Here is a 12,924-nt window from a genome sequence, read left to right as displayed (position 1 = left end):
GGAACGAAATCGAGAGGAGGAAGCGAGCCGAGGAGATTGAGGAAGAACGAGCCGCACGCCTCGAGAAGCGTCGTAGGTATGAAGCGGCCAGGCGAGTGAATTCAGATGAGGATGGTTCCTCGTCTAGTTCGCCATGTGCCAGGGCCAACGCCAGTACTGTGTCGGAACCATTGAGACGGCAGCTTGCTACTTCACCATCCATCGGGCCGTCTTTGTGGCAAATGAGAAATAACAAGATGAAGACTTTGAAAACCAATGCGTTACACTTTAAAAATGTGTAGTCTTTAATGTAACCATAACTTAACGATAGGTAACAACAAAATCTAAACACTGAGCAGTACCAAGCTAAACGATAAGGATGTAACCGTAGAGATAACCAAGCTAAACAATTAGATTAACCGTACTTCTCGCTATGCACATTCAGGCATAAATGAGTTAACCCACAGCTAAATTTTTTAACTGCCCACCAGGTACGTAACCAAGAAGACTCCGCCCCCCCCCCCCCCCCGCCCCTCCCGCCAGCTCGAAAATTACCTTGAAAAAAAAAATGCCTGGCTACGTGCCTGCCAGAGCTCCCTGCAGGCACCCGCGCACGCGTAGTGGCTCGCCCGGTGGGCCTAGGCATCACATGGCAATACCAGCACCATTTCGGAAATCGCAGCGCCGCGAAAAAACCTAGCGGGCGCGCGACGCATTATGGGAAAAGTGAGCGAGCGCCAGCCGACCGGCCATCTCTCATGCCTCCTGCGTTCGCATAGGTGTGGTGTGTGTGTGCGCGCGTGCTTCGTTTGGTTGGAGATTTCGCGTATTCTTTTTTTGTGGTGGGTGGTTGGAGGTGCGCGCGGTATTAAGTGTTACGTGCCTGTGGGCCACTTAGTGACCGCAGCCACTACTGCACGCGATGTCGTCGAAGTCCCGGGGCGGCGGTCACACTTGTTGTGTGCCTGGTTGCGACAACAACACGCTGAAAGACAAGAACGTTTCGTTTGATGCGTTCCCTGCGAATGAAAAAGAAAAAAAGGAGTGGGTGAGAAGGATCAACCGCCAAGGAAATGCTGGTCGCTTCTCTTTGTGGCAGCCTTCTAAGCACCATCGGATATGCGGAGCCCACTTCAACGCAAGTGGACGCCGTAGTTATATGGACCGGCTGCCAGCAATTTTCCCCCATAAAGTCATCAAGCAAGTATCTCCTTCCTTTAATACCGGTAAGTATATATCTTCAGAATGTTATCGCATATTATCGTAACTTTCAAATCTTTTCCATTCGCGAAACGCAAGAATGCGAGCTCCCAAACTGCCAGCCCGGTGCTCCTTCTGAGCGAGTTGGAGATCGGCTGCGTAGTTAACGTGCCCCGATGCGATCAACGTAAGCGACGCTTTAACTGTGGCATCTTTTTTCTGAGACTTCGTCTTTGTGTGCATGCATTTTCATGAAATCGTTTTGTACGCAGAGAGCGACGTAGTTTCCCAGGAGACCACCCAGCTGACCTTCGGTGCAACGGCTTCGCCTCGCACGGAAACAGAAGGTTAGTGATGGTTCAAAATTCTTGCCTTCTGCATTCCGCTATGAAAACTTTATTTTTCGCATTTAACGGACCCCTGTCGCACCCCCTGATACTGGGGTCCATGGCTGCTCTGGCAACCGGTATATTAATAGCGAGCGGCTTCTTCAACCATTGAAAAGTGACAGAATTTGTTCCCGCAAAGCCAGTTCTTCGCGAGCTTTTGCAGCTAACCACCGGATGTCCGCATGTCAGATATCTGCATTAAAGCAGGGCCTAACTGTTCGCAAATCAATAAGCTGTTCATTTTTTTTAGGTGGTGACCACTCATACTCCATGCGGCCTTCAGACGCAGCATCTGCTGCCACACTAAGAAAGCTCAACCACCTTCTCGAGCACTGTGAAAAACTCGAGCACGAAAATAGCTTGCTCCGCAAAGACAACTCTGTGCTCAAGAAAGAGGCTGAGGATCTGAAATCTCAGTTGCACGATGTAAAAGTGGAGGCGCTCAAAGAGAAACTAAAAAAAAGATCCTGTATCCAAAGTTCACGATTTTGTTTCAGATCAGAAGCGGCTCGTGTTTTATACGGGCTTTAACTCCTTTGAAAAATTTGATGCATTTGTTGAACACGTTGAAGACATGTACCAGGCACTGAAAACAGGTGCTGGCAGGCCACCAGCACTTACAATGAAAGAACAACTCATTGCAGTGCTTTGCAGGCTCAGAGTTGGCTTACTAGAGCAGGATTTGGCATATCGCCTAAAAGTGTCTGTGTCAACCGTGAGTGCTATGTACACATTTTGGGTTAATTTTTTGTATGAAATGTTAATCCAGATACCAATGTGGCCATCACGTAACACAGTGGACCTGTTCATGCCAGACAGCTTTAAAGAACTGTACCCATCTACACGCATTGTACTGGACTGCACAAAAATTTTTATCGAGAACCCGTCTGACTATAATACACAAAGCGATACTTTCAGCTCGTATAAAGGACACAACACCGCAAAAGGGCTCATTGGCATCACTCCTAACGGCTTTGTCTCTTTTGTGTCTAATCTTGCTCCTGGAAGACTTTCTGATCGAGAAATCACAAGACAGAGTGGCCTGTATGAGTTACTCGAGGAAGGGGACAGTGTAATGGCGGATAGAGGATTCCTCATTGAAGATGACCTCCGTCAGCTTGGAGTCAGATTAAACATGCCGCCTATGTTGAATGACCGCACGCAGCTGTCACTGGCAGATGAGATAGCAACACGAAAAATAGCCAGTTTGCGAATCCATGTCGAGCGTGTCATCAGGGAAGTTAAAAACTTCAGAATACTCTGTGCTGTATTTCCTAATGTTATGGCAGAGAAGCTGAACAAAATATGGAAAATTTGTTGTTATGTCAGTAATTTCATGCGTGAGCCTATTCTAAACCGATGAGTGGTGGTGGTGTTTTTATTGTTTTGTATGTTGTGCATGGTATACTGCAATGCAGGAGTGCTCAGACTTTTCGGCCTTCTCAGTTTGAGAAAGACCAACTTTATTTGGCTAAAATGCAGTCTGCTTCTAACACGTTTCATTTGTGTTTTGACCAGCGTCGGCCACTGAGACCGTCTTGAAAAGGTTTGGTTTGTTGGGGTTTAATGTCCCAAAGCGATTTATGCCATGAGGGACGCCGTAGTGAAGGGCTCCGGAGATTTCGATCACCTGGGGTTCTCTAACGTGCACTGACATCGCAGTCACGGGCTTCTAGAATTTCACTTCCATCAAAATTCGACTGCTGCAGCCGAGACTTGAAAAGGTGCTGGCCGACATATGCAAAAGGGGTACGCAAGCTGCACAGCACCTGAACAATGTGAAGTCATTCTCATCATCAAGTATAGAAAATGTTGAAGTACCTAGCTGCACAGGTTCCTGGACTAGGAGTGCATTATGTATGTATTCACTGACAGGGCAGCAATACGTGTGCTGCTTCACATTTACTTTTTACATGCCTATTAGTTGCACACACATTCAGATAGGTGGTGGTAGCACAGTATGAGAATCCCTGCTGCAGTGCAAAGCATTGAACTTGGGTTAAAGTTATGACTGGCTGTATAGTGAGATAGCAGTAAGCAGCTACAGCATGAGTCCCAAAATAACTCGCTAAGGCGGATGCATGAACATAGGTGCTTGGGGATTCCAGGAAGTGTTCCAAGAAACCCGAGAGTTCCACAAAATGCAGCTTGAGAATCCCTGCTGCAGTGCAAGCCATTGAACTTGAGTTAAAGTACAGTACTTCATGTACAACAGACTACAGCAGTATTTCTTGCTGTTTTGAAGCAAGTCTGGAGTCACTGTGCAGGCAATATAGGGCTGCAATGCCATATTGCTGTGTCGATATTGTGCAAATGATTTGAGCATTGAGTGTGGCAGTACTGTATCCGAGTCATGACTTGAAACCAAATCACCCCAAATCACCTGTCTCATTGCTGAGCTACACAGACAAGATGGAAAGTTGGTGTTTGCAACCATTGACTTTTCTACCACAGATTGTCTTTCCTCACTTTTTGGAATGAAATCTGTAAAGTGAATTTTACCTTGTTATTTTTACATGTGTTAGTGACGTGTTCCTCTTTTTGCAAAAAAAAATTGTGATATGGATATGTATTTGTATATGTATGTACTGTATATTTTAAAAAATTGTATATGTATGCGAGTATTTCATGCCAATGAAATTTGAGAGCTTTATTACTCACTCTCATGTAATGTCCTGCATGGAACCCTTGAGGAAAAACTTATATAAATCAACGCTATCGCACTCAATATTAGCTTCAATACTCAAGATGCGGCAGGTTTGAGCTTGGTCTTCAAAAAAGGGCGAGCCCAGTGCTGCTCGAAACTTGTGCATTAACTCCTCAGAGCTGAGATCAAAGTATGCGGAATGTGCACCTTGGGAGCTCTCTATGACGCCACATTGATTTACTGTTAAGCATAAGCCTTGAGTGCAACAGTACCTAGGAGAACACACTTGTCACTTTGCAAAGATTTTGTTTGCAACTTTCAGTGCGGTTTCATTAGAGACCAATGAAGTCATTATCATCAAGTATAGAAAAGGTTGAAGTACCTAGCTGCCCAGGTTCCCGAGACTAGGGAGTGCATTATGTATGTATTCACTGACAGGACAGCAAGACGTGTGGTGCTTGATATTTACTTTTTACATGCCTATTAGTTGCACACACATTTAAATAGGTGGTGGCAAATGACAATAATGATATTACACAGAACACACTTTCTTCATTTCTACATACAGACTAAGGCAATACAAGATATTTAAAAAACAAATATATGTAAGCATGAACACATGCCAATGTAACTGAAATAATTCACTGAAATTCACACACAAGCACAGTGCTCTTGGTAGTTCTTGAAACATTCCAGAAGACCTGGCAGCATTTTGGAAATTTAAAGCGAGCTGTCAAAAGTGATCCTCTGAAAAGTGCAGTCTGTGCCATTACAAACCACAAAATCACACCAGGAGAGTCCAGTCAAAGCCATTTGACCCTGGACCTGGTAAAAGTACTTGTGCGTTGCTTTAAGAACTCCATTCTTCAGGTAGGATGCCGTAGTCACAGCATTTTCTAATTCATCACCCCTTTCCTTGGCAGCTGAGAAGGTCTTAACTTCAAGGAGACCGAAATCTCCTCCCTCCTCTACAACACGGTCAGGCGTTGCACCAAGAACAGGGACACCAGGGTTGACGCACAACCCACAACAGTAAACCCTAACTGGCACCTTTCTCTTCTCTATGTAACGCTGCACGGCTGCATCTTCATTTCTTAAGCCATCAGCCATGTATTTGGTCTGCATCTAGCTAGACCCGAACAGCCTCTTAAAAAACTTATCAGCTGGCTTCTGCCGTGAAACCACATCTCCAAAGTGTGAAGCAGTCAGGCGCTTGGACCTCTCGAAGCTCCATGTTGTAGAGCCGCTCTGCATTCTAGTTGTTCTCTCAAGGGCCCATGATTCTTCTAGTAAGCTCACAGGAGCCAAACTGGTACCCAGCTGGCACATGCTCAACCCACAGGGCTTGCGTCGGTAGCCTGATTGGGATCTGGCTTAGACCCTCCTCCTGTAGTGTTCTTTTCACTGGTACGGGCAGAAAATCGTTGTCCTCCTGCGTCTTGCATAGCATGGCGTTTGGAATATTTTTCTGAGTGTGATAAATTCTCTTAATATGGTCTTCTGTCACTCTCACACAAACTGTGGCTTCTTGAGTCAGATGCCTAGTAGCTTTCATTGGCATATGTTTTACAAAATGTAGCTGTGAAAACTCGCGTGTGTGCACGTTGGCTTTCTTAGTCCCAGTACCCCATGCTCTGGGTTTATCTGTACATGACTGCGTGTCTCGCACGTAGGCTGCCCCAGAGCGCTTCAGGTCTAAGACAAACCATAGCAGTGCAACTACATGCTTACAAACACCTGCAGCTCCAGCCCGGCAGTTGCAGGTTCCTTCAAGCACAGTTCCATTTGATGATAGCGCAGCAGCAGTGTTATATAATTTCGCCAAAGAGAATGATGCTTCCACGGTTCCTTTAACAAAAGTGGACGTGTCAGCCTTGGAAATCAGAAGATTATGAACTTTCTCTTATTTGAACATCCTGTATCCGCTTACAGTATGCTTCTGAGCACCGTGTGCATTCTGATGTGCCAAGATTTCTTGCTCAGAGAATCCATCCGGCACGTCTTTCAACTGCTTCGTCCATGGTCCTTTCGGTAACCTTGCTTGAAGAGGAAGTGCATTATCAATGGCGCGTAGTGGTACCTGCAACATGCGAATAAGCAAGTGTCAAATTGTTTTCTTCGGCACTCCACATATAAACAGAGCATGGAAGCATACACAGCTGATCATGAGATCACCAATGCAATCTTGAAATAAAAGAGTATTCATACATTGTGTCTTGGTCACTTGTGGCAAGCATGCTTGAAAAGCAACACTGAATCTGTTTCGTTTACTACGTGCGGCCATGAAGAATGTTGCACAAGGACTGCCTTGGTGAATCACTAGCTAACTTAAAACTCTGAGGCCGCCCTAGTACAAGGTTCTGGCCTGTCCATGTTGTTCAGGTTAGCCAAAACATCAGCCGCAGTTTTTTTCGACAACGTTCGCGTTAGTTGAAGCTACCAATGCACGTTCACCTTTTGGCTGCGTCTATATGCACTCCAAGGTAGTAAGAAATGGACACCGCGACCGAGATAGTACGAGCTGTCAAACTCGTTGAATATGGCACAAACAACTGCTATCTGTATCGCGATGCTATGCTCAGCTACACAGAATGTAACAGTGCTAATACAAGAGCTTGTTGGTTCTGCTTCGTACCTGCTGCGCGCTATTCAAACAACACTATAGACAAGAAAATGCGCTGGCACAAACTAAGCGCCAACTCAACTACTTATTTCTTGCAAGATGTAAATTATTGAGCGTATGCTCTGCCCGTTTCTTTCGACGGTATACTTGTTTCGGACTCGTCCGTAGATTAAATAGCACGCTGTAACCAGTAGACTTAATGGGCAATGCTCGATAATGAGGTATTATGCTGAAATACTAGCGCATACATTCTCTCAAGAGGGTATCGCACTGTGGTAACAAACAGGAATGTACAGGCTACTTCACACTTAGAGGGAAACTGGGAGCGCCTGGCTTCCGGGTTTCGCGAAGCGCTGCCACGGGCAGCCGGGCGGCAAAGGAGCAAGCACAGTAAGTGCAGCCGGCTACTCTTTCCGTGCGTGTGCTTGGCGCGGCCCATTCTCGACCGTTGGCGGCGGCAGCGCTTCGCGAAGCGCAGCAGCGCAACCGTCACGCGCTCAGAGTTTCCCTCTTAGTGTGAAACAGCCTGTACTGTACGCTACGTACACGCCTGCCGCCGTGACAGCCGCACAAACTTGGAAGGTTCGCGACGGCCGACCAATAACAAATACACTGTTACCGCGTGCTATAAAACGGCGACAACGGTGTAGCTACGCAGCGCAAGCTGCGAGCGCGAGACGATGGCTGGCACATGCGCGCGCTTCTCGTGCGCTCGCGTGCGAAAATACTCGCTTCGCGCTCGTAGCGTCGGCTGCATAACCACAAAAAGTTGTACGCCAATGTAAAGATCACTTGCGCGGCGCAACCATGCAAAAAAGTATCACTAGCACTTCAAAAGAACGTTTTTTTTACCTGCTGTTGCGCGGCGTCCATGGCGTAGCACTCCTGTGGCGGATCCGGCTCGGCGACCTCACTCACAATTCCCACCGTGCTCTGCGGCGGTCGCGTAAGGGGCGCGCGCAACTTTCCGAAATAGCGCCCGTGGGAAGGCAGCCTGGAACCACCGACACAGCCATATTTAACAGAAAAGGTGACAATACAGAGCCCTGCGGCACGCCCTGTGGTCAACGGGGCGAGGCTAAGAGAGTGCTCCGTCAACTCGCACGCTCGTTGCGCGCCCGCTCAGAAAGCCCCGTACATTACCGAAAAAAGAGAGAGAGTGAAACCCTTTAATGAAAAACCAAGACTTTAGCCGGCGTTTAAAATCACTGGCATCCTGCTCTGCATAGAGAAGGGTATTGGGAGACAAAAACGGAAGGAGAGCGGGGCAGAAAAGGCAAAATAAAAGAAATAAAAAGGGAGAAGATGAAATGCGGCCATTAAATGCGTATTATGGTGCATCGGCAAGTAATGATGCACCTACCGTTGAAATAGTGAATTGCATAGTCCGATAAATGGGCTAACAAAATTCACTGCGTGAAGAATGAGTGACGGCAACATGCAGGGTGAAATTAGAGCTTTTCAGGTGTCTAATGTCATTTAGATATGCAAACGAAAAGTTCATCGCATGTCTTTGTTGCCTAGGGCAGGCTAAGGGACCTAAAACACTGTTCATTGATAGAGGCACTAGGGACAGCTTCTCCTTAAATCCCTTTATGAGCTTTTCTAAAAAAAGCTAAGTACCGAAAACGTTTGCGGAGCCGCCGACGCACACTATTGGACAGCGTCCACTTCCGGTTGGGAACTGGTTTCGTTCCGCCATGTTCTTCCTAAGCCGTCCGGCTGCATAGTCCGGCGGCCGTGGTTCGACGGTGCTTGCACGCTACGTTTCTTGCTCGTATAGTTGTGCTGGCGACGGACATTCAGCGGTGGTGACTTTTTTATATTTGTTGCTGTTTGCTGGAAGTCACATTAGTTTTTCGCGCGCTTTTTTGTGCCCGCAGCAGCAGCCGATATGCCGGGCTATTGCGCCTTCGGGTGCTCAACCCAGTCAGGAACAGGGCTGGCGTTGTTAAAAAAAATTAGCATTGATATGACCCTCACCACCTTGTGTGCTATGAAATAACTATGTTGGAAGCAGCAACATTGCCTAACAATTACATGTGCTGCTTCTGCACTGCAGTCAGAGCTTGAGCCAGGTTGGTCAAACTGAAGCCCCTAAATCAGCTTTCCTTTTTAGAAAAGCTTATGAAAAGACTTTAGGCCAAACAGGGGTGTAAAAACAGCTGTTTGGCATTTAATGCGGCTTCTCAGCTGCTGAAGCAAGGCACGTGATGCATCAGGCCTTTCTTGATTAATTGAATACCGTGGCAGGAATGAGTCCCACAAGTTTTCCTGAAGGTGGCCATACGAAAGGACAGCCGCCAAATATTTAAACTTGCAATACACTCTGGTTTCCACTGAAACTAGCTGACTGAAATCAGCAGAATTTTAATGTGCATCTTTTTGTTTGTTTGAAATAAACTGGTTGTGAATCCTTGCATTTTTTCACCATGTCTTTCTTTGACCTCTAACTTCGGCAATACTAGTTATGTTTTATTGTAGGTCACCATGAACTATGGTTTATGCAATTTAGAGCCACAATGAGCACAAATCCGTGTGCAATGCACGCTTCAAAAGGCCCTGCATCGTAGTCTGAAAAGTGTGAAACGGATTCCCCTATCGACGGCGAATTTTATTTTGTGATAGCAGGTGAATTTGTTACTGAGTGCGAATGACAGTTCTGTAATAGTGCATTGTGACATATTATTGAAAACAACATAATGGGGATGATGTGTTGAAACAGCAGCATATAAGAGGTCCTGTAGCGGTAATGGTTTCATTGCAATAAAAAACGGAACGAAAAGATGCTTCCGGCCGCGGCAATTGCTATCTGATGTCTTGCGCAAACGAGCTGCAGCCGGCGGAAATAAAAGCAAAAGGGAGAACTCAGCAAGAGGTGAGCGAGAACGAACAGGGAAGAGCCATATACCGTACCAGGTACAAACGTTCGCACCGCTCGGGCATGACTGTCCAGGCGCAGTTATGAATTGTATTACGTGCGAGCGACCAATGGTAGTATTGGCAATAATATTCTATATATAATGCTGCACGCATGTCCGTGTTCTTCGCGAACTAGGCCGCCGAACTACGACTGCAGTTTCGCCGCACTCAGCGTCTCCGACAAAACTCAACGCAAATCACAATCAGAGCACATTACTGGCACGTTTCTCCTCTTTTTTGGTAGACAACTCAGTTGCCACATTCTTTACTGCCCCTTACAGCAAAGCCGCGTGTCTTCTGATGCGAACTAAACTCCCTATTGAGAACTAGGCCGCCGGCCTACGACTGCAGTTTGCCCGCCCTCACAGTGTGCGGCAAAACACAAAGCAGATCACATTCGGAGCGCATTACTGGCATGTCTTCCTTCTCCTCATACCAAGCTCATTTGCTACATTTTTTACTGCCCCTTACAGCAAAGCCGCGACTCTGCAAGGTCCGCGGTTCCAGTGCATACAACCGCGCCGCCGGAGCGCGTTAGGAAGAACATGGCGGACGACGCGAGCCGCAGAGGAAAGGGCGTTAGGAGAGGAGGGACTTGTCGCAACTTAGCAAAGCTGATCTCGTCGCACGCTTGTCAGCATAAGCAGGACACTCAAGCAGGATATGCTCCACAGTGTCAATCGAGATGCAGTTTTCACAAAGCGGACTGTTCATTAGGGATGCAAAACTATCTTAAAATTGACGATAGATAACATCGATAGTGTTTTGAAACTATCGATAGACTGTCAATAGTATTATCGATAGTACTATCGATAGTGGTATCGATAATATTGTTATCTATATTATTACTACCGATAGTACCGCTACCGATAGTGATCTATCGCAAGACTATCGATAGGGAGACTGTCGACAATAAGACTATCGATAGTAACACTACTGATATTATGCATTTGCTGGCCAGCAATATAGCTAAAACATTTGCGATACCTGAGTGGTTTCACTGTCTTATGAGGCTTAACGTCCCAAAGAGACTCAAGCTATGAGGGATGCCGTAGTGGTGGTCTCCGGATAAATTTCGACCAGCTGTGGTTCTATAATGTGCACTGCGACAGTTCGGAAAAATCGCAGGAACTACGTCCGATGAAAGAAGAAACCGCACAACGTGTGCTGGCTAACACGACACCATCGTGCACTGCAGACATCGTCATACTGATGTAACCGCTGCAGAAATCCTTTTCGCACACATGCTTCGCAGCTAGGATACTCGCGACACAAACACCGTTATCTAATAACTTTACGTAGGGAACGTCTGCACAGCTTGGTGACGCGTAGGCTGCGAAAACGGGCGACTCTTGTCAGTTACTCATACCACAACCTCCAACTCGGGAAACCAAATTTAGGATGCAGCGGATACGCGTGGCTGATTTTATAGAATCGATAGTAATGAATATTGCAAGTTGTGTCGGTACGGCTATCGATAGGACTATCTTTAGAACTATCGAAATACTATTGATTGTACTGTCGAGAGTGGTAACTATCGACAGTACTATCGGTAGAACAATCGAAAGTGCTAACCATCGATAGTAACCACTTTAGATAGTAGTATCGATAGTATTTCGACCGTTCTAAATATAGTACTGTCGATAGCCGTATCGATACTGCCTGCTATAGTAATAGTACCATCGATTCTATAAAATCAGCCACGCGTACCCACTGCATCCTAAATTTGGTTTCCAGAGTCTGTGGTATGGAGGTGGTGGTATGAGTAACTATCGATAGTACTATCTGTAGAACTATCAAAAGTACTATGGGTAGTACTATCGAGAATGCTAACTATCGATTGTTTTTTTACCGTCGATTGTTCGACAGTGACTCAACTATCGATAGTGCTATGGATAGTTTTGCAACACTACTGTTCATTCGTCCAAAACGGGATCGCAACTCGTTTTTGTAAATGCAGCGTTCAGGCGAAGTCGGTGATAAAGTTTTTCCAGATGGCCAGGAATTCTGGTTGGGAGTCTTGATCCGAGATATGGGTCTGTAACGTTCCCGCCATCGGGGGTCAGTCACAAAGCAACCTAATACGCTGCTGTCTACGGGCCCTGCTGAAGCAAGGAGAATTGAGCCAACGAGGCGGTAACCTGGAAAAACATTTATTTCTCTGCCTGAAGGCGAAACTGGGAGTGCGCTCACCACTGGCTTTAAGGAGAACTGGTTGTCAGTCCGGCAGCTTGGGGCTTCACTCCGCTGATGTTGCTTCAGCGGGCCGCGGCTGCTTCGGCGCTCCCATGGTCTGCCTCTCTTCCCGGCGCCCGCCTCTCGTCTCGCCTGTCCGTTGTTTTCTTCCACGACCACCGCGTCCCTACAGCTTCTCGGCTTCTCCTCCTCTCTCGGGGTCCTCCTCTCCCAACGGCCTTTTCGCCTTCGTTACTCCTATAATACAGTCGGCCATGGGCGTACGGCGAATTTCCAGGAAGCCACCGCCATTACGACGGGACGGACGACGGCCTCATTAGGTATGTGACGGGAGGATAACGTGTCCCTCCTAGGGGTGCGCTCTCCTGCAGCCAACGCCTCGCTTCCTCTGCTGGCAGCCCGTCCGCTGCCAGCCGCCGACTTCCTTCGCCACTTCGAGCCGTTACGCAGTCTGTAGCGTCCGCTGCTGGTAGGGCCGCTTGCCGGCCGCACGCAGCCACAAACACGCTTGTCTGCCCGCGCCCGAAGGAGGGGGAGGGGGAAGCATGACCGCCCAACAAACCGCAGGGAATTGTGAGCGTCTGGCACCACACGTGGCCTTCATCTTCTCTCCTCTGGCTTTTTGTGGTCGTCAGTCCTAAGTAGCGCCCGCCGCCTTCCACAGCGGTGCCTTCGAAAACATGTCCTCACCGATTATTCTGGAGATAGGCGCAATGTCTCTGGCACTAGCCGATGGAGTAAGTTCTTTTGAGCAATGCATAGGCTTCACGTATGCAGTCCTTCACAGGTCAATGGAGTAAAGAAACTGGTTGTGTTATGTCGGCAAGCTCCAGAGCGGACACATTTTTGCAGAAGCAAATATTTTAGCCATTTGAGATGCATCAGATTCCGTGAAGAAAGTCCGAATGTATCTGCAATGTTGGTGGCCTTTATGGGCCGCTTAATCTGTTTTTTTAATTGGCCAGAAT

At 47.2% G+C, this 12,924-nt stretch overlaps 1 protein-coding gene and 1 pseudogene across 1 annotated transcript; one reads left to right on the top strand and one right to left on the bottom strand.

Moving 5' to 3' along the window:
• Positions 1–901: 901 nt before the first annotated feature.
• Positions 902–2,931, top strand: LOC149355525 (uncharacterized). Its single transcript, XM_089583830.1, has 4 exons — positions 902–1,211; positions 1,274–1,366; positions 1,452–1,526; positions 1,819–2,931. Exon 4 carries the CDS (start codon positions 2,143–2,145, stop codon positions 2,929–2,931), a length of 789 nt encoding a protein of 262 aa, XP_089439956.1. The 5' UTR covers positions 902–1,211; positions 1,274–1,366; positions 1,452–1,526; positions 1,819–2,142.
• Positions 2,932–4,866: 1,935 nt separating this feature from the next.
• LOC149355524 (uncharacterized) lies at positions 4,867–7,711 on the bottom strand (annotated as a pseudogene).
• Positions 7,712–12,924: the final 5,213 nt, after the last annotated feature.

The sequence above is a fragment of the Amblyomma mixtum genome, chromosome 3 (assembly GCF_055824585.1).
Source record: "Amblyomma mixtum isolate Tamu chromosome 3, ASM5582458v1, whole genome shotgun sequence".
NCBI lineage: Eukaryota > Metazoa > Arthropoda > Arachnida > Ixodida > Ixodidae > Amblyomma > Amblyomma mixtum.
Note: the sequence above shows the minus strand (reverse complement) of the source record. Positions and strands in the feature narration are given on the sequence as shown.